Source organism: Buteo buteo, chromosome Z (assembly GCF_964188355.1).
Source record: "Buteo buteo chromosome Z, bButBut1.hap1.1, whole genome shotgun sequence".
Classification (NCBI taxonomy): domain Eukaryota; kingdom Metazoa; phylum Chordata; class Aves; order Accipitriformes; family Accipitridae; genus Buteo; species Buteo buteo.
In genome coordinates, this window is record NC_134204.1 from 81437824 (window position 1) to 81460867 (window position 23044).

The window sequence follows — 23044 nt, forward strand, 5'->3', positions numbered from 1 at the left end:
ACAGTCAAACCCCAAGACTTTGTAGGAATTTCCCTTCCCCCAGTCTAGGAATGGCACCTTTGAAATCCAGAAATGAGTTGCTTTGATGCTATGTTTGGAGCAGTATCCACATTTAAAGTTGCAGAAAGAGATTTTCCCTCTCCCCAGATCTCCTGCACAGTTTAAGGCTTCTGTGTGTGCATGGTATGGTCATCATCATACAGCTCTGTATTCCTCTGAACCTGTCTGGTTTACCACCAGGGGTATTTATTTGGCCTGGAGAAATCTGTTTTTCCTGGCTCCAGATTATAAAAGAGTTTTGGACGAGTACTTCTGATTGTGATTTAGATATGCAGGTATATGTGAGATAACACAAAGGTAGTAACTAATCATCACTTTCTTTCTAAATGCAGGGTAATCTGGATCTATGAAACAAGTTTTTCAAACAAGAATGACAACAGTTACATACCTCTCAGTGTGTGTTTATTGCCAGCTTAGCTCATTCTGGTGACATACCTTTTCAGAACACCAAAAAATAGTGCTGACAGACAACTCTCAAATGCAGTAAATATGAAGTCATACAGTTGTCTAGTGTAAACACACCTGTCAAGTATTATTAAAATAAGTTACTAGATTACTGAAAATTTACAGAATGATAAAATAAATGCTAATGGAAAGTATTACTAAAGAAAATCTAATATTTATTAATAGTGACTGCAATCTAATTTAGTTTTTCTCAACCTTTAGAATATTGGGACATGCAACTTCCCTATCTGCAGACTCCTAAGAAGCTAACTGTTCACTTAGCTGATTTAGCAACCTTGTATCACACGCAATAGCAGTGGCACAGCCTTTGGAATCCTTCTCTCACAATATTGAAAAAAGTTGGGGAATGATTTACCTAAGACCTAGATCTCTAAAAATGGATACATATGGTATTTTACACTGAGCAGTCCAGGTCGTCAAAGCCCACATTTGTGCCTTCTCAGCAGCTAGTCAGATACCACTACAGTTATGGTCCCTGCCTTCATCCATATCTTATCTTAACAATAAAAATATTGATAGATCACTTGAGGAATTACAAGTTTAGAAAACAAAAGCTGAATGTAACTTAGGCCAGAGGTCATATTTTTAGTATGCAAGTATAGCTATCACAAAATGAAAGGAATTGTTCAGAGAGTAAAGAACTGAAAATACTTTTGTAAACATATCCTAGAGTCACAATGTTCTTTATTCTTGTGAGAGTGGTCTTATTGCTAGATTTATCATTTTAAAGTTTCATTAAGCAGGTCTATAAAACAAAAACTTAAAAGACTTTTCAACTGCACGGTGTAAAAAAAGCTCCTGTGAAACTCAGTATTTCAAGAGTTACATCAGGAGTGTCACTACTGACTTGACATTAGTAAATACATGTCACCTGGAGTTGGTTACATTACGAACACTAATACTGTATATGACCGTCTGTTTGGGGGGGGTGGGGGTGTGCACTAAGAGACAGGCTATCCAATGTGCAAGATGAGACTTGATGACACCTTCCCATCTTTTCCTGCCAGAAGGTCTTCCATGCTCTGCTGCTTCGTAGTAGGGCGTAGGGGACACGCTCCAGCTGCTACTGTACAAACAGAATGCTGAAGGCCATCACGACACAGCACACAGCCACGTAGGGGCTCTTCCGTTCACCTGAGAGGGGGGAAAAAAACCAAACCAAACAAAAATTCAGGCATGATGAAACAGACCTAGCTTGCTCCTAGCCTAACACAGTAATTATCCCTTTGCACGTGCAAATTAATACTCAACATTTCTAGCTGGAGAAATGCTATTACAACTATAGCTGTGTATTGAGGAAGAACACACACGGGAGTGGGAAAATTAAGATGTAGGATAGCATACATTGCTACATAAAGACAGAGCTGGAGCTGTTTGCTTTAAGCAAAGTTCAATGCAAGGGCTTCTACCTTACTATAAAACATCTTTTCTGAGATGCACTTTCCAGGAAAACATTTAAAAAAAAAAAAAGAAAAAGAATATATTGCTGCCATCTCTTAGTGCCAAAGAGAGTCAGGACGCAGGCATTGGAAAGCCGAACAAGACACCACATCTTTTACTGGCTCCATTCCCAGTTCTGGCTAAGGGCTATCGCTGCTCAAAAGCTGTTCTGTGTCAGCTGCAAAGAGGTGTACCTCGATGCTGTCTGGCCGTGACAGCTGCTATATGCAGCGTGCATCTTCTATGCATGGTATCATGTAGGAGCCAGCTAACCGGTTGGGGAGCTCACAGAGGCCCAGACTAGCCAGATGCCTGTCTTGTTTCTTTGCTAGAGAGACATAACATTGTTAGCATGTGGAGAGGGTCTGGTCCACAGATTTTCAGGTTAGTGATAAAAATAGTCTTTTACTCTTCTACTTAAGCATTGTTCTTCATGAATCCACCGACTTCTCTCTGGAGAGCAGAGATACCCCTACACTGGATGGTACTTCCAGCCTACAAAACTGTCAGGAAGTGTTAACACAGCATTGACTCTTTAAAGTGAGAAGATTCCTGTTTTTACACATTCAGAAGCATTAAGACAGAGGTGGAGCTGTTTGCTCTAATAAGGTTCAATTTCCTTTTGCTGTGCAAGGTCTTTTGTTTTACTATAAACCATCCTTTCTGAAATGCGGTTTTCAGAGAAACATTAAAAAAACCTGCCAAGGTTCTCAAGTCTAGCATTAAGGTGTAATCGTCAGAAAAAAAAAAAAAGTCTCTTTTACCAGCAGGACCTTCAAACAGAGGAGGAACAAACTTTCCATGGCAAAAGAAAAATAAAATACTTGTAGTGACACCTCCCATAAGCAGGAGTCCCTGCCACAGTGACATTACAAGATGTTGTCATGATCTGGCATATATTTAATTAAACTTCAAATAACTGAATGAATTAATGTCTGCAGTTTCACATCTGTTTAAAATAAATTTTTGAGGAAGTCCACCTCCTACAGTTTAAAGTATTACAATTTTCATATGGGTTATACTTCCCTGCTCTTAATTTTCTTAAAAGAGAAGTCACCATGTGGCAGGATTAAACATCATTTTGCACAACTTTGTAAATATGTAACCACTTGCTGGTTATTAAAATCTTATGCACATGTGAAAAGGTTGTTTAAACATACTGGGCAAATTAAACGTAAAGGAAGCCAGCAGGCATTTTCATTTTTAAAAGCCTACACTTTCTACATGCCTTTGTGATTAATACAAACAGAATGATAGGAATCATCTTGAAAGCCCATTTCCCATACTGAGGATATGGTAGTTATGTAAGGAAACGTACAGAAGGAATGTTAAGATGCTACCTTCTCATCTGTCAGTCTCAAAGAAAGTCAGATTGGACAACTCTAGATGTAACTTGAAAAGAAATCGGTGCTTTACATGACAAAGAGAAAAGGAAGCAGTTCAGTAGGGAGCACAAGAGTGCATGCATTACCTTGGATGCAGCAAATGCAAACATGTTAATGTTAGTACATGATGGGCAAGCAGGACTATATTCCACATGAACTGTAGTTCTTAACTTTATCAAGTTGACAGGTACCTCATAAAACCTCTTGTGCATTCTTTTAAATAGTTTTTAAACTGCTGTGCATAGCTAATAGAAAAAATATGCTTGCACTTCAATTAACTAAAAAGATGATGGTAAGGCAAGGTGTTCTCTTCAACCTTGAACAAACCTTAATGCAGCTGTATTTTTATATTTGTTTTTGCTGGTATAGCTCAAAATTAATTTCTGACAGCTGCCACCTTGCCAGTATCCTTCAGTTACTAAACTTCCATATCCTTCAATATTAAAACTGGTTCTGCTATGTCTATTATCTAAATAGGACAATATCTATAATCATTTTAACAACAGGTCTTCACAAAAAACTGTTTTTTGCATCACTGCTTTCTGACATACTAGAAAATGTATGTCATGTCCCTTTCAAAACCCGAGAATGCAGAAAAGGGAACCATATATTTTTCCTTTAGGTTCAGTGACAAGTAGGAAGAGAATTACAAGTTCAATGTTCTGCATTAACAATGCGATTTCAAGAACACTGTTCTGATGATGGATTTATAATTTTTTAAAAATCTTGGATATACCTTAATGCTAAGACTGAACTTCTCTTGCATATTCCCATTTCTTTCTCAAAATAAATTCAGACTAAGGATTAAAATAAATATAAATATGAATGTTATAGGAAAATGTCTAAAATCAGATAGAGCTGTTCAGCTTGCAGAGAGATGCCACCTGACAGTGACAGCTTTGCATAATTCCAAAGTGCACAGAAGCTAGCAAAAGAAAGGAGAGAAAAAAGACATTTGTGATTAAACAGAACCTTACTGCATTATGAATTCCATGTTGTTTTATTACTATAAGGTAAATATCTGTTTTTTGTCAGTAGTCCATCAGAATTTCAAAGACAGCAGTTTGTAAGGAATCATTGATTTCTTTGTATGTTAGTAAGTATGCCCTTGGTTATTTCATGTAGTAAAAAGTGCAAAAGATTTTTGCAAATATAATAACACATATATGAACTGACATTAGAAAATGCAGGTTTCCATGATGCTAAGAAAGATAGTTATGCCCCACCCCCCCAGCCCTTCATCATGTTTCATGGAGGTAAAACCTGCATTTTTTAAGATGATTTATGAGTATGGGTTTCATTGCTACACAGAAACATTATCCCAATAAATAATGCATTCTCTAGAAAAAGCACTGGTCTTAAAGATTTCAAAGAAAAAAAATTACCAATCCTGGCGCATTTCCAGAATATTCCCAATAGTCTGTAAAGACAAAATAAATTTATTAGGCTCTTGGCTTAATAAAATAATTTACAGCAACTGATTTTCTTTCTTCTATGCTAAACCAATCCAAATTAACAGTAGTTTGTCAACTTGACAGTCTCCTCAACATCAGAAAACACCAGATACCTGCATAGAGGGGTACAGGCTATGAACTGAACAAGTGGCAAAGTTCTTTATAAGTCTAGCAAGGTTTTTGCATGCAAGAAAAGCAAAGATGCATTTACTCAGTCTGTATTCCAAATCGAAAGATTTCATCAGAATTCTACATTCTAAAGTACCCCAGAGACAAAATTACATAAAGAAAATAAACAGAACTAGAAAAGTACTGCAGTAGGAAACACCAACAGGCCTCCATCTCATTGTACATAGAAAACTTTTTACGTTAAGATTTTGAAGCAAGTTTTCCTGCAGGTATAAGAGATGATAAACCTGAGGACTTTAATGCTTTGTAGTCTCTCTTTTGTACTTCCCTTAGCAATAGTAGATAAAAGCCCCTCTTCTAGCAGAGCATACTCAGAGTTGTAATCTGATACAGAATACTTGTGTTGAAATAAAAACTAAAACAATTCTTCAGGTTTGTTTTTACTCTTCTACCAAGGTTTACCTTGCTCATGTCTCATTGATGCTGCTTGCCCAGAATGTTAATTCTCACAAGTGAAATAACAACGGAGAAAAGCAGAATTCAACTATTCAGAGCACATTCAAAGGGATGTACAAGCATGTATGCCACAAATTTATAATATACTCTGTGTAACTAAAATAATCTCATACTGACTGCTCAAGAGGAACAACAGCAGGGACTGCTTTAGAATCTGAGGAGGAAGAGGGGAAGAATACTGAAGCATCCTGTACTAGAAGCCAGCTTTCAGACTTTCAAATGGTGGTCAAAACTGTGGTGAAAGCTTATCTACAGGAAGGTTTCCTTCGTAATATGACTGGTTGCAATGCAGTAAAAACATCTGGATTCAACCATATTGTCTATTTATAGATTTATGGACTGAAAAAAAACTAATTATTTTTCCTCCTTCTCCTGTTTATCAGTAGTAACTTCAGCCTATGTTATTTGTGGGGCTGTATCTACTACCTGCTGTGATGGCAGTTCTCCAAGTGATTTCCCACAGTGCTCTGAACCCATACTAACAATGGTTTGATTATCTGTCTTCCCCCTTTCTTGGGCTCTGGCAATTGCCTATTTTTTTCCTCCTTGAATGCAGACAGGTAGTTTTGGGCCACTTGCGCCTGCATACTTCAGCAGTCAACAGCCTGCACTTTTTTAAAAAGAATTTCTGTGCTACTTCATATTTTATGGCCTCTTTTATGGTCTTTGTTTACTTCAGCATCTCTCCCTCTTTCCACTCAGCAGCCTCACCTTTATTTCTGAAACAAATGTCCAGTGTCAGGAAGGTGAGAACCAAGTGGCAGCAACTGACTGAGTTTTTCAAAGTCAAAGTGAAATGTTTTCTGACTTATGTACCTTTTGCTGACCGATTTATTGTGAAGAGCATTCCAGCATTTTCATTTTTTAGGAAACAGGCTTTTTCATTTGTGCTTTAGATCTTTTTACCTCAAGCCAAAAGTACTTCTGTATAGTCAAAGCTCATTTCTTCTGCTTTTATATAGCTCCAAAAGCAGAAGTAATAATCCCTGCATGTAGACCATCACACTTTTCCAGGCTACGAGGTCATACAGTAAAGTAACCTGAAGACATCTATGCACTTTTTGAATTGCATGCAGGTAAAAAGGCATTCATGTGTAAATCTTATAGAGCAAAACAGACGGCCCCATAGTACTGTGTGGATGGCACTTAAGACTATTGAAACCATCATTACTCTTTGCAAAATTAAGATTTACAGATTGCATGCTGCAAAACCAACAAAAAAATTCCACAGCCCAGCATCTCATGTTGCCATCTCTCAAAAACTTGCCCAGGAACTCAAAGAAATAAAACATTACTGTCCTTTTCATATGCATATTTGACGAATCTTACCTGGGAAAAAGAATATTAACTCCACTCCTTCAGGCAGCCTATAAATCTGTTGAATTTGCCTCACAATCTCAGCAAGGCTATTTCTTTGCCTTCTTAGGGTTTTTTCAACCATGTGTAACAATGTAAAGTTATAATTGAAGTATTGTACATTGTTCCGAGCCCTAGAAAACCCCCTTCTTAGTGAAAATATGAATTTTCCTTTCTGATTTGGGAGGTACAAAACAGTGAGAATATGGGTTTCATCAGCTACCCTTACTGCAGTTAACAATTTATGAACTTAAAGTCACCACTGACATGAGGACTGACAAGCCTTCTAACAGATGACAACAGTACCTTTTTAAGTGGCTTGTGCTGCTATTGGAACAGCTCAGTACATCTGTTTGTCCACATAGTTTGCTGCTGTGCATAAGTAAGTTGAAATCTGGACCTTCTAAACAGTTATAATTATGGCCTCTCAATGAACTGGGGATCTCACATTGGAAGAAAAGCCCGTGCAGGCCTTCTGCTCTCCTGAATTTTTCCATTACTGTTCATCTCGGGTCCACAACATGCACCTCTTCAAGTCAAAACCTGTTTGATTATTACAGAAATAATGCTGCCTTGAATGAATCTGCTCCAAAATAATTTATCCTGAAGCAACTACTCAAAGTAATTGCACTGTTCCTTATTCTCCCCTTCACGTTCATCTTCATCCTTGTTTTGATGCAGGTGAAATGTGTCAGTCTGGCTTGCATACCTGCTGTTTTCTGGCAGCCACAAGTCAACTGTGCATGAGCTGCTGCATATTCCTGGCTTTCAGTGTTTATGTTAAAAGCACTGATCATGAAAGTGGTGTTAGTTATCTGGAGAACAAAAAATCCGAAGAAATGAAACCCAGTAAGACGAGAAAGGGTTAGTGGGGCCTTAGACTTTGGCTGCTAGACTGGGAATGCTGCAAGATGTAGCTGCCATGTGTTTACCTGGACAACCCCGTTGCCACTGGAGGAGGCAGTGTGAGAGATACCCCACTGCAATGCTTATGGCAAGTCAAAGGAAATCTCCACTGCAGATAAGCTAACACATCTTTCTGATTAGCAGGGAGGAGAGAATTATGTTGTGGTATGCATTCTCCTCTAGTTAGCATGAAACAGTAAATCTCCACTTGCTTTCCCAACATTAAACGCTATTGCTCAGGACAAAGCACATGGAAACACTCAAGACACGTCAGGGAAAATGAAGGTTTAAAATTCTGTTTGGCTTGGTAGGAAAAGACGATTTTGGCAGAAGTAACAGAATGAAATACAGTGTTATGAGGATGGGTGACATCACTTTGCAACACTGTCTCTCAACCAACAGAAACATGTTTCTTTACTTACTATCAACAGATTTAAATCTTCACCAAAGTTACCACTCACTTAGTCAGAAATACAGTGAATAACTATCAACATTTCTCCTCTCTGTCACTTTAATATTTTATTGCTACTTTTTTATGCTATTAATTTGGAGCAGGAATAATGAGGTAAGATCATCTCTGCGGTAAAATGAAATATCACTAGAATTTATTTTATCCAGTCTGTCTAGACATTTCCATTTGAGCATGGAATATGTTAGTGGAGAGGGACAGGGGTTTAACAGCATATGAGCTCCATGTAAACATCTACCATTCAGGAAACAAATTTCATTGCTTCCAGGCCAACATTTTATTCTCCAGTACAAAGTAGTCTACATACGTATATATAAAACAAAAATAAAATAGTATGTCCAACATCTATATAAATACAAACCTACAGATCAAACGCCCAACTCCTCCACTGTGTCAGCACCCTTTGAAAACATTTTATGAAGAGAGTTCTATTGTACTCCAGACAGATTTGCCTCAAGAATAAACAGAGTAGCTCCAGATTAAAGGAAATACTCCTTGCCAAGAACAGCACTAAAATTTTAATCAGTAAAATAAATATTCTTACTTCTTGCTGTGTATACCTCATTGACTATTGTGTTATCTTCCACTAGCCGACAAGCAAATTCCCCTCACCCTCCCCAGTCCTTCATGAAGTCATCCTTTCTTTCCATCTTTACTTTTATCAGAAGAAATCTCTCATGTCAGTGGCAACCTCATGGCCTCATATGAAAGGACACAAGCATTTTCAAGTTCGAACTCCAGATCAAAAAAAAGCTAGTGTACCCTGGGTATCTTACATTGCTAAAAGAAAACTTGTGTGATAAAATAGCAATTCCAGAGGTTAATTACAACAAAGGTTTTCAGAGGACAAACACTCAAGGTTCTTGGTGACAAGAGTCTACTTCAAACATGACACTTTTCCTGAAAAATAAATGCAGAAGTGACAGAAGGTACTTAGGGAAAAACCATTTTCTTTAACAGCAAATGACCTAATGGAAAAAACGGACAAGACAAACACCCAGTGCCCAAAAGCCTGTCTGTTTTTTCCAGCTAGAACATTACTAGCTAGAATTACCTCCTACTTCTATAAATATTATCTCCTTTGTATTAACCTTAGGTGACAGTATTACTGAAATACTACAGATAGTCTCAGTGGTTTCTAGGTCAAAATTGCCCAATCATTACTTTAAAACCACAGCATTTAAATAACAGTTCTGCATACTGCTGATTGCACCTAACATCCAGTCACACTCTTTATAGCACAAAGTAAACTGGTAAGCCAAAAGGTGAATGGGTATTAACAGTGTGAGGCACAGATCTGGCTCTGTGGCTGTCCCCATTTCCCACGCCCCCAAAAACTGTACTGGCAAGCAGGGTAGAGAAGAACTGTTTTGCAGCAGTATTGGCCCTGCAACATTAAGCGCATTCCAGGAAAATAGTGAACACAAAGGAGAAAAACGTTGGTCACCTAGGAACATGTGCTTTAGGAATGAAAGTGAGAGATGAAGTTAGAATGACCAAAGGACAAAAAAAATAGGTTAGGTTTTGTAGAAGCTTTCAAAAACTCACCTACAAATTTCTTCATCTTATAGAATACAAAACAATGACTTAAAGAGATCATATATTACAATAGTGTTGCTTATTTAAAAAAAATTTTCAATTTTTTTTAGTTACAGATTATTGCTAAAGCTGTGTTTCAAACTTGTACCTCCAAAATGCCTATCTTGAAATCAGAAAAAAAGCCAGCTTCTGCTGTAATGTTTTCTTACCCACCTTAAGAATCAAAAAGAAATCATTACAGTAATAGCCGCATGTAGGAAAATGTTTTCTTTCCGTCACTCATTTCTGTATCTTTAATAAGCATCCAACAAGAAAGCTGCAAATCCAGAAAATAACTAATAAAGCTATATTAGCTGGCTTTGTTAGTTAATAAATTCTTACTATAAAATTACAACTAAGTGCTTGCAAATACCTTACTGCATTCTATTGTAAGGTACAAAATGAAGATTTTTATCTTTGAAGAGAAAATTTTTTCAAAGTAGGATTTGTATTATCACACACCATTAGAAGTTACTAAAACATTGCAGTTAAAACCAAACAGCTTGTATATCTTTAAAATGATCAGACTACGTACCCAGTTTTATTTTTGTCCAGTAAGCTGGGAGCCAAGGATCTGATATAGGCACAGGTACATATGAGTAGCAAGATTACAGTCAGTAGACTCTGAAAATTGAAGATGGCAGACTACGGAAGAAAATTAGAAAAGAAAAATTATATCTTTGCAGTACAAAACTTCCCTCACTGCATAAGCTGGAGAAAACAGGTGATCCCCTAGACAATACCCATTAAAAACAAAAAAGAAACCTACAATGCCAGTGAGCCAGAAACTCTTTTAACAGCCCGTTGCACACAATGGTGGAAGAATGGAGTTTTTCCTTCTCAATCCATCCAAAGAAGGGTAAAGAAACAGCAGGCAAAATGGTAACCTTACAGTTTTGCTCCCAGGCACCTGTTCCAAAGCCAGTTTGTGGAAAGCCATTAGCAGCAGGCTAAGAGTTACAGAAAACAGATGTTCCCTCCTGGCCAAGAATACATGTAACTGCGGTTTGCATCAATAGAATATGGTGGTGGTGGTGAAGGTGGAGGTGAAGAGTATTTGACAAGTAAACCAGTGGCAGCCAAGACAGAGAATAACAAGAAATATGTAGGAGGATTGTTAATATACTGCTTTATGAAGACTACACCCAAAATTCAACAGATTTGTAGAAATACATACAATTAAGCCTAACTGAACTACAAAAAGGTAACTAATTTTATTTTCAAATCACCTTTTTAAATTTAAAACATCTTTAAATACATTTTTAGAAGTGCTAATTATATGGAAAATGCTGGACAAATGGAAGAATTGCCTTAGCATTGAGTAGTAAAGTTCTATTGTTTGATAGTAAAACTAATCTGCCTACTGGCAGTAAGAAGAAACAATTTTTGAGAAACTGCTACAGCATCTGGCTGTTTGCTAAAGTTTAAAGTATCAGTAATAGGCAGTAAGTGCATCACCACCTTCCTGTTTTAACTAAAGTCTGAGTCTTGTGTGGCCAACATGTTCTTTATTCATTAATTTATAAGCAACTATCATTGCTTACGTGAAGCAATCTTTTTCCAGAAGTATAAACATTATTGTGGGAGAGAAGGTACTCTCCATAACCAAGTACAAAATCTGGAAGAAAGACAGCTGATGCTGATTTCCAGCAAGTGCCACATCACCATTCCAATAAATAATAGACTAGCAACATTTTTTTTTTCCAATAGGTTCACTGAATTTTTAGTGGAATTATTTGCCTACTAGTCCTTGTGATTTCTAGCTTCTAATAATTAGTCCCAAATCTGAGACTTATTCTTCTTACAATGTGAAAATAGTCCAGCTGCCTGAAACTGCAGTTTTATTGTTCTGGGTTTTTTTAACTTAACATGTCTCAACTGACATTTTGGTCAACTTAACAGCACCAGGTAGTATACTAGGCAATAGCTTACTTCAAACAGCCTTATTTTCTCTTTGCTCAGCTACCCTCATTTGCAAATCCTATTTAGTCTGAACTCCAAAAAAAAGGCAAAGCAGACACAATAAATCCAGTCTTCGTTCTGGAGTTCTGACAAATTTGTGTCTAAATATTCATATTTTTCATACTGCTCAACCCAGAAGGCTGAGTAGTAGTATTTAATTAAGTGTAAGTATTTAGCACTTATGAAAGGTATTACATCTCAGTTTCCTGCTTCAGGCAGAACTTGGTGGGACTTAAGAGCACACCAGAGCTCCCATTTCCATAGCCTGAGGCACATCTCTGTTGATATATGTGCACTTTCTCTCTATGTCACAAAATTCTCATGTTTTGAAGCTCCAATGATCCAATTTCTCTAAATAGTTGAGGAGAATTACAAAAGAAAATCACAATATTTCAGTTCAGTATTGACTAACAGCAAATTAAGAGAGAAAAATGAGAAGCTTTAGTAGAAGCAAAGTCACTGGAACATTCATGACCCTTTTGATACTGAGATCTAAAAACTAGTAACAAAAAAACCAACATAACCTTAGGTTACATACAAGTCTTCATGAATCATATGAAGCAATACCTGAACATGCATACAACTGCCAGCCTGAATACATGCATTAGAGAGGACTAGATACACAAACTAACTTAAATGCCTAAGTTAATGGCGTTCAACAGGCCACCTGTGGGTGCAGAGTTACCCATTAAGAAGGAACAGCATGGAGAGGCTCAAGGAGCAACTAAGCAACTCCGCCTCTGCAGCCTGTATGAGAGAATTCAGCATCCTTCAGGGCATGGGCTCAAAGGCAGCATTAGCCACTGGAGTGGGTGTGCTACTCTCTCCTTTACTTCTGCGTGAAGCAGGAGTTCTTTTGCATCAGCCATCCTTCTGCTGGAGCAAAATTCCCAAGCCAGTTCCCTCATTCTTCACGCCCTTTCTGTTACAATAGCCTGAGAGACAAAAAAGGGACAGGGTGAAAATGTGATTATTAAGATGCAGAGGGAAGGTATGCAGTAGAGAAAGGGAAAGAGTGAATGGCAACTACACGCAGCAGCTGACATGCAGGAGGTTTCTGCGATGAGTGAGAACATGGAGAAGGGACATTACATGAGTGGAGCAGTGATCCGACACCCAAATCCAGCCTTCAGCTCCTCAAGGTGAGGCTACCTGATTTCCTCCTGAGCCACAGTATTTGCTAAATCATGTTCTCAGTATTTTAGCTTAGCTAGTTGAGTCATCATTTCTGTTCTACCGTGTCATAAATAATGGACAGATTATTTTGACAAAGGTCAAAACACTGCCAATCATTATCAGCAGACTTTTGCCTTTGTACTAGGCACAAGCTTTGGCTGACTCCAGAAACCAGGAAACTCTCAATTCCCCTGCAGAGACAACTCTTACAACCTACAAGAGGCAGTGTCTCCTGGCTCCCACAGGTCTAGGAACGCGACGGGGCCGGATCCAGGAGTGGCTGCCTCTCAGCAAAGCCAGATACTCGCTATCAACTGATTAATTTGATCAGTCCTCCGGGAGAGACAGCTGCTCTCGACATCTCACAGCACAGTGCCTGCCAGAGCTTGGTTCCCATGAATTCCTGCAAGCTTTCTCTTGCAGCTGCTTCCCAAGGAGGCTGGCGGTATCGGGTACTTCAACGTACAAAAATGGCAGAAGGGCACACTTGCTTCCTCTTAAGCAGGGGTTGTAAATGTATACTCATGAAATGTGTTATTAGTCAATCAATAGGGGCAGCATATAATTGTTCTTTGTTGGGCTCTTCATGTGTTTCTCCAGATTTACAGCGTAGGGCATTGCTGTAATTACAGACGCCATTCCACTGAAATGTTCTCTGCATTACACATTTATCTATACAGTCACTTTAAAAGGACAGACATGCATATTTTAAAATTTGTTTACAATTTGAAACTGGAAATGAAAACTTACTTCTGAACTAGATGGCTTCACATTTCACATCTGAAGTCATTCTTATGGCCCAGATGAATTTACAGAAAAGGGCAATTTACACCCAGCTGCTTGAACTGATGTAATTAAAAGCTGCTGTAAGAGTCACACATTACTCGGAATCCTTTTTAAAAATATTGCATTCACATACCAAGCTATTTGGAAAATGTTGTAATGTAGGTGGGCTGCAGTTCATTTGGTTAAACTGGGTTCCTCTGATCGAGAAGTAATTAAATGGAATTTTTAAAACACGTTGACTGGCTTAATGTAGATCCTGTGAGCCTCATTCCCACTACAAAGAAATTTCAGCACATGGAGAAATTGATGCTATCTTTCAGACTGCGTCCACACGCTGGTGAAATGACAACTAACTTGGACTGCAAATGCAGAAAACAATCAGCACTGGTATTTTATTCTTGTTTTTGACAGTGCAAGCTGTCGCTTTAATTATATATGCTGAAATTTTCTACATCTGCATTTGGCACATTTCTGAGATGGTGGAAACACCTTATTAGTTACATTCTGTGTTACTTAAGTAATTACACTTCCCCTTACCCCCCCCCCGCCCCCCAACGCTGTCTCCAGGTAGTTGTGGAGGAGTATCACATCACCTGCAGCACTAATGAGGTATTGTATTCAGCACAACTTGCAAGAGCAAGTTTTTTCATAAGTCTTTAGAAATTAAGACCATGGATTTCACCTTTGAGAGCTACATGCCCAAAGGCTCTTTTAAATCCTTCCCAAAATTAGAACTTAAAAAAATGCCTCAGTATTTCCCTGATCATATCGTATCTTAGTAAAAATAGTTCCTTATAATACACTACAGAAACAAAGAATGAATACTCTTGAAAATTTTCTTGTGTTCAGATTAGCAGTGGTGGCATACATTAGAAATACTAATGGTAGTTAGAATACAAACATTACAGCTAGAGATATTTGAATGTATTCCTATCCAAGTCCGCATCTCAACAGCGTAGCTGTCAGCACAGAGGATACTGAGGCAAAACAGGGAGTTATAAGGAAAAGAATGGTCTCCAGTTGCCTCTGGAAGACTCCATCAGTGAGTCCGCTACATCACAGGAGCGGGGCACGGTGCGACAATTCCTTTTTCTGGGGTGAGAAGAGAGGGAGGGAGGAGCCTGTGGATGGAGTAAAAAGAAATCTATGGAACAGTATATGGTAATAGAAGTTTAATATACTAAAGTATAAACTAAAGTTTAATATGCTTTAGTAACTGTTGTTTTAGAGTGAAAAACTTTCTACGTGGCTGAGAAAGGGAATCCTGATGGGCCATAACATTTGCACAGCCCCTGCCACCCTGATTATAGACAAAAGTTGTCAGTTCTGCGATTTGGTCAGCATTAAATATACTACATTTGGGGAGAATTAAAAAAAAAAAAAAGGAAGCAGCTCAGAGTTCTGGTCATCAACAACTCTTGCACTTTATAGGAGTATTTAATTCCATGTGCTGAAAGGAAGGGCACACTCAAGACGACTGCCTAAATTTTTACTGATCACTGGTAAATGTGTATTCAGCCTCAGCAGACATAGCCATAATAGATGCACTGATCCTAAACTTTTTTCTACAGTGAAAAAAACAGGCATAACCAAGACTTTGTACTGTGTCTACCTCTGTACTTTGTATTTGCTCCACCACTCCCACATTCTCTGATTCAGATACTGTTTTGTTCCATGTCTTTGCAGACAGCATCACAGAATTATGGACCACTTAATGATGCAATCCCCGGGTAGCACTATAATAAATTCCATCCTAAGTTTTGATACAACTTTGTGCCATGGAGGACCTGCTGAATTTCCCCTTGCCTCATATACTTCCATTTAAAACAAACCACCTGATATCACAGTTCTAGGGGGGAAAAAACTTGCAGAGGGAGAACATAAACCCCATACTGTTGTCCCCCTGGGTTGGTAGAAAGCATGAAACAGAAGCTCTTCCAGTTGATCTGAACAGACTTAACAATGAAACCAAAGCTTAATCTTCCCTAGACTTTCAGTATGTACAAAATGATTACTCTACCTCTGATTGCAGTGTGACCATGATTTCATCTGTATGTGTTATAAAAACAGAGGCCATTGTAGCGCCAGCAAGTTGTTAAACTTTGCCCCATAGTTACTATTATAATAATCAATTTATGTGGGCAAACACAGATAAATTATTAGAATATTCTAAAGAAATGACAACTGCATTTGTGTAACATGCTGCAGACTATACAGTCTTTCTATAACAGTCTTACTTTCTTTTTTCCTCCTCAATATTTTAAAATTTATGGATGATTATGTTCTCTGGAACCAAAGAAACAAATGCTAAATGATACCTGATCGTTTAGCTGACTTTCTCATATTAGAATGTGAGCAAGAGCTTACACTGTAGTTAAACTGTGGTTAAGCGAGAGCTGATAAAAAGGTAAAAGCCTACGTTAAAATAGTAATGTAGGCTTCAAATCCCATCATAGAAAAGTGAAATCAATCTATTAAACTTTAATGAAGAGGTCTTAAAAAGCTGGAAATGTGTATTATCTAAAGGTTTCCATTAGGTACTGCAATTCTTATTTTCCCAGTCTAAATCTAATTTTTAGGAGTATAATACTGAAAAAAATAATATGAAATAAAACATGTAGGACTACTCCCAACCTGATGGTCAAAGCAATTGCTAAAAGTTAATTAAAACATACACATAATTACATTATTTTCTAACTTATTCTGAAATAATTTGTTTTCCCACTGCTGCCAAATGTAATCTGATAAAAATGAATGGAAAATAAGCATTCATAAAAGAGGCATGCTAATTGGAACTTTCAGAAAAATACAAAACCTGCAAATCGGTTAAGTTCAAAGTGATTATCGGCAAAACTACACTGAAGAACTAAGCAAGAGTGTTTAGACAAAACTGGTTTGTGCTTAGTAAGTATCCAAATACTGTCCAGTCAGCAGTTACTGGTTGCTCCAACAAGATTAGGGTTTTTCACTCTAAGTTTACTGCACATTCACCCCAGTATTTGGTTTTCAAGAAATTTAAGTACAATATTTAATGCTCATTCACATTTCTGTCTAAAATATTGAAAGTTCTGTCTAAAATACATATTTTTGCATTCATAAAATTCAGGCTTAGGCTCAGTAAGAGTAATAGGGAATCTTTCCCCTAGACATTTTTTGAAGAAGTCATCTAATTTAAATGGCAAGTACAGCACATAGGAACTAATATGTATGCTTTTTAGTTAACTGAAGACTAATACATCTGTTTAAAACATAACCAATCTCTTTAAACAGTCAGACAATGAATTAACAGATGGGAACAGTTGTCCTCTCCTACAAAAGCTCCTTTGACTTCAACACATTTAGGTTTTCTACTGCAATTCCAATCCACAGACCAACACTGAAATGACACCTCAAGGTGACGATGTTGAAATTCCATGCTCACTTGAATTCCTTCTTCTTGCCCCAATACCTAGACAATAGTTTCAAAATCGAACTCTTGGTGTAAGCAGCTAATGGACACAGCATTTCACCAAAAAATTTTACAATAAAAAACAAAGTGAAAGCTGCAATATTAAGCTTTTTTATCAGGGTTACTGTAAAACATAGATGTATATGTCCATATACTTACTCAACAAACATAGACTTATGTTAGATGTGGCAGTAAAAGCTTAACATACCTTTTCCTCCACGTCTCTGTTGCAGATTATGTAGTTTGCAATTTTACACAGATTTTTTGTCTGCTTTCTTTCCCCATTAGGTAACAGGAGTAATTTCTATAATCCTCTTTTTAGGATGCTGAAGCTAAGTATGTTCTCCAGAGTAACAGGGAACCTAACAGTAGTTTCTGGAACTATGAACGGAGCAGGTGATATTCAGCCATTGCCACAGAGCTCTCTAAAAGGACATGTATCTTGATCTGTAGCTCTTTTGCCTCTCCTGCCCTAAAAATCTGTACATTAGGTATTTCTAGAGTATAGTCAAACAGAAGAAGAAAAATTATCTGTGTAAAGAAAGAGACAACTTCTCTCATAATGAGTAAGTTCCAGCTTCTCTTCCTGTTCATTGAAAAAGTATGCCTAACTTGCACCATTCCTACGGTTTTGGTAACTGAGCAGCATAGGTTCTGTCAAATTAGCTAACTCTCCCTTCTGAAGTTGCACACCACACTGCTTAGTTTGTTTACCTCAAGTTTACAGGAGAATCTTAAGAAACAGTAAAAACTGTGTGTGTGAATGGAAGAGGTAAGATTCATTCTAACATGCCAGCACATTTTGCACGAGATGACAACCTTACTCTAATAAAAGCAGCACGCAAAAAGCCTGAGTTTGTAACAGAAGGTGCTACAGGAATTTGAACATGGGACATGGAAGAAAGCAAAGTTCTTAAAAAGGAAGAAACTGAAATATTTTTGCTTTGTTGTATTGAATACTTTGACGGCTAAAATTCTATCTGCCAGTGTTTGATAAATTTAAGAAAATAATGTTCTGGTGAAAGTTCTACTACATACCAAACTCACAAGCAAGAATCAAAACTAACTAGAGACTGGCTCCACAGCACAACAGGAAAAAGACACATGCCTTCTATTTCTCTGAATGTCTTTTATCCACACAGAAAGCCTGTGCAATTCAAAGCTGAACTGCATTCCTGAACATCCTTACAAAAAGCCTAAGAAGTTGCTGCATGCAGTAAAGGGACAATATGCTCTTTCTGTTCTAAAGCCCACATAAAAAGCTTACCTTCTAATTTACCTAAGAATTAAAAAAAAAAAATTAGTAACATTTTATGTATACTATTTAAATACTTTTTGCGTTCACTAGTAGCAGAAACATCTCTTTAAAATATGAAAAATAAATAGTTCTTTATCAAGAAAACATGTACTTAGTCAAGAAATCATGAAAAGCTCTAAGTTCTGATGTCCCATGGCACTGGGCAGGCCTACAGCACCTCTGCAGGTCTCTTGTTTGGCAGATTTCAGATGTATGGTTTGGATTCTTAGCATCTGTAAGACAGGTAACATTTTCAGCAAGATGGCAGCTGTTTCCAGCAGAAAAATGTATTCAACACTGTAGCTATTACAGTGGATGTGCATGGTGTCTAATGCTACAGCCAATCAAAAAATTAAATAGCGACATTGACTATTTTATGGTAACTTCCTTTTCTGTTCAACTTAGAGTTTGGATCATGAATGGAAAATCTACAATGTATAGTCAGCCCATTATTAATTTCAAATGGCCTGCAGAAAAATGTGATCCCCACTTCTCATGGTATTACTGAATAAAATTAAGATGTTTAATAGCAGACAGAATGCCAAAGATGTTTAGTAAGAATTACTCAGCGTTCAGCTAAGAAATGGTTTCTCACAACTTGTGTCATTCCTGGACTATTCAGGTATGTGGTAAAATTTGTGAAAGCAGACTCATTGCATCCTACTCTTCCCAAATCAGAACAAGAGATGCATCTTACAATGGCAGAAGAAATAGTTTCCCCTGTTCTATAATCACAGAAGCAAAATATCGATGATATATTTTCACATCTTCTTGTAAACTGACACAAAAGTATCTATACTGAGCACTGAGTTACTGAAGTAACTCACAACATGCCTACTCCACAGCAGCATTACTATTTAGAAGTGCAGTTACAGATGGTACGAGATTTACTAAGCACCAATACTAGTGTAGTAAACAACATACTTCACTGTCCCTACCTATCTGCACTGAGTGTCCTATTTCTCCTTTCCTCTCTCCTTTTCAATTCTCTGACAAGCTTTTTATTCTGATGGGAGGAAAGGTACATGGAGAGCAGATCTTTCTTGCTTTCTCCTCAATTAGGAGTGTTTGCTCCTACTGCTAGGGGCATGCCAGAGCTGCCATGGGGGTCAACAAGCATCGAGTGCAGGGTCATGGGTGAGTTGTTACATGATTGGTAGCAAAGGAGGTCCTAGCATCTTCTTGCATAACAGCTTTGGTGTAAGAGTAAAATCCTCAGATTCCGGTCAAAATCAGATTAGCTGGGTACCAAAGGCCTTTTCAGATGCAAAATTTGTTACTGCAGCTGTAACTCCCTGAAATTCTAATTGCTCCTTATTCAAAAAATTCAGTGCCTGATAGCATTATAATACTGACAGGCAAAAAGTTGTCCATCATTATTCCAAAATAAATTCACAATACGAAGACATCCTAAGACTGTAAGATGCACTAGGAGTTGTTTTTAATCCCACCTACCTTTAGGCCATGATAAAGACAAAGCTATTAGCAACTTTGAATCAAGATTGATTCTTCCTTTTAACTTTGAATAAGCCAAACAACAAAACTTTGTACTTGAAGACTCCTAAAAGCTCTTTTGCAGAACAGTGTCTAGGATTCTGCTATGTTTATATCCGAGAGCTTGGTTTGGATCAATATTTACTAATGAATGCTTTTACAATTGGTTATATGAGCAATTCCCCTTCCTTCTATAAACACCGTTCTAAGATAGCAACAAAGATTGTGACAGAAATGTTTGTCCTCATGGAAAGTTCCCAAATCAATTTTTCGGCAGTAATGTGGGGCTCAAGGCCAGTCCTAACCAGAGGGTGAAGGGAAAGAAGCCATCTTTGTGAAGTTTTCTGCAATTATTTATTTTCTTCATCACCAAATTGCAACTACAGACACAAAACATAGCTACTAAGCTGTTTTTTGTACATGTACTCATGTTTGGCTGCAATTGCACATTTTTGCTACAGAGGAAAGTGAAGACAACCCTTCAGCAGGTAAGAGGCTCATCATTAATTTCAATATTACTTTAGGCATCTTCCCTCTTTCCACCCACCACACCAAATGCATGTGGCAAATTTTTCAACCCCACCAGGAAAAGTTTTGTTGAGTTTTCAGATATAAAATTTCAAAAGTTGACAGGATAAACTGACACCATGATTTGTAAAAGTCAGGAAACAATACATCTTCTGCTTCTAAATAAATTAAGCAGCTGTGTCATTATACTGCATCCTTTCTGTTTCCAGTAACTTTTTAATCCATTGAACAGCTTCTATCCACTTCCAAAGTTGGTTTAAGTTAAAACAGTAATTATTTTTTTTACTCACTGGCAGTGAACAGGAAAAAAATAAACACAAGTTGTGCTTTCACATAAAGGAAAAGACAGGTAGGATCCAGCTTATATATATTCTGTTTGGCAGCAGCTGGCGGTTCACCCAGCACAAGTTTTGACTTGCTTAGTAAGGATGTGGTAAGGAAACTCGGGAGACAATGGGATAGAAAGTTCCAAGGGATAAAGTTCTTTGGAAATAATGCTTCAAAAATTATGCTATTCACAGAGCTACTGGCTTGCCACAGTTGCAGCTCATTTTCTTGGGAGAAAGAGAACAAATTGGAGGTATAGCTCTACTCTCTTCCATTTGACAATACACAGACAGCAGCTGTTTCCTATCTCACAGTCAAGTGTGAGCTCAAAAGAAAGTGTCATTACCAACAGCTCATGACCGCTAGTCCCAGAAGACAACTTTTTTTTCCAAAAAACCATGACACCAGAAGTAGCATCATGGAGAATCCGAAGCCCTGGATATGCCATGAGAGTTATTGTTTTCCCTGAGGAAATTCAACCACCACAAGACTGAGGAATCTTATTTTCACCTCCTATGACACAAAATCACGACAAAAGTCTCATTAAAAGATTCTATCTTACTTCAGGTTCCTTGAAACATACACAGTAACCTCTAACAAGCAACATGCACAAGCAGAGAAAAAAATTCTCACAAGATCTCATACGCGTGCCATAATCTTTTTTCTAAACATCAGCGTTACATTTAGGTGCTTAATGTAAATGTCTCACTGATCATAAAGGTTCTCTTGCCTTTTTTCTACAATCTCAAATCATTTTAAGTACTACGAAGAACACCATGGTTATGTTGTTCTTCTATAGTATCTACCTTTTCAAGGCACTGATTGGAGGTGAGGTATTCACTTCTCTTTCCTTGTCTTTTGTACGTGTGTTTTAGATCCTCTGAGATAACTTATGCCTCTTATCATGAAAACCCTTTGTTCATTGCTTGAAGCCACAGATTAGAACAGGTTCATCTAAAAGATCTGCCAAGGAATGCTCAGGTGAGCAACTTCCAGCAATTTCCTGCTGGTGACAAGATGTGGAGCCTAGGAACTTTTTTTGAACTGAACCATAAGAAAGTTCAAGATATATTACTCTTTTAATAAATACGTGGGAAGTACAAAAAGATTCAGTGGAAGTTGTACCGTATATATCGCTGGTGATGCATAACCTGTCAAGGTCAGGCTGGATGGGGCTTTGAACAACCAGATCTAGTGGAAGGTGTCCCTGCCCATGGCAGGAGGGCTGGACTAGATGATCTTTAAGGTCCTTTCCAACCCAAACCCTTCCATGACTCTAGAAAAAATTTTGAAAATGCTCATCTTCAAATAATTCTGTGCTAAAGTTGTGTACAAACCTTTGTTTGTACAGGGAAAAGTTTTCTTCTCTTAGCTATTCCTTTGTTTTTCCTTTTAACTTAGAAATCATGTATCTGCACTGCTTGTATAAAGATCAGCTGAGAAGGTTATTTCACAGCACAGCTTTAACTCTAACCCAAACCCAAATCTTTCATTTATATTCCCTGTACGTAGAATGAAAAAAAAAGGCAGAGACCATAAAAAAAACATAAACGGCAATGCTAATAAGCCTCTAGGTCAACTCTATATACACTGCTTATGCTTTTCATTAGCAAAATGACCTAGGCCTCTGACGCTATTCCTGAAAAACGAGAACGGCAGTCAGTGTCAGGATTCAGCTTACTGCTCAAGAAGCAAGACGTCAAGCAACATACCGAATAAACCAGAAGGTCAGAAGAGAGAGAAATACTATCCTGACAGACAAGGCACTGCAGGTCAGAGCAAGGACTGCCGCCCCAGGGAAAACCCGGGCTAGGCCAGTACAGAGGGAAAAACCTGTCGAGCTGGGGGCGAGAAAAAGGACCAAGGGGCCGCCGACATGCCCGTATGCGTTAGTGCTAGGCCAGCTGCTAAGCAAGCCTTTACGGCAGAACTGGGACGGCTCCGTTACCCGCGGGCTCGCTGCCCCGCGGCGGGGCGAGGGCCTCGGCCTCTGAAGGGGTTCACAGGCCCGGCCCGGATGGGATGCGAGGGGCCTCTGGGGTGCCAGCGGGCCCGGGGAGCCTCGCTCGGCGGTAGACGCGGCTGCCACGGAAGCCGGCCGTGCCGGCGGGAGGTTGGGGGGAGGCCGGGGAGGGGGCCGGGACCGGGGCGACCCCGGAGCGGAGCAGGCACCCCCCGCCCGCCCGCCGCCCCGCGCTTACCATGGCGACCCGCTCGCGGCCACATCACACTTCCGGCGGGAGGGAGCGGGGCGGAAGCGCACCCAAG

The 23044-nt window shown here is 38.5% G+C and overlaps 1 protein-coding gene across 1 annotated transcript; it reads right to left on the reverse strand.

Annotated features, from left to right (window-relative positions):
• Positions 1-445: 445 nt before the first annotated feature.
• TMEM167A (transmembrane protein 167A) lies at positions 446-23034 on the reverse strand. The gene is made up of 4 exons (XM_075021429.1): positions 22978-23034; positions 10294-10403; positions 4736-4770; positions 446-1659 (listed from the first exon to the last, which is right to left on the reverse strand). Exons 1-4 carry the CDS (start codon positions 22978-22980, stop codon positions 1589-1591), a joined length of 219 nt encoding a protein of 72 aa, XP_074877530.1. The 5' UTR covers positions 22981-23034; the 3' UTR covers positions 446-1588.
• Between the last annotated feature and the right edge of the window lie 10 nt (positions 23035-23044).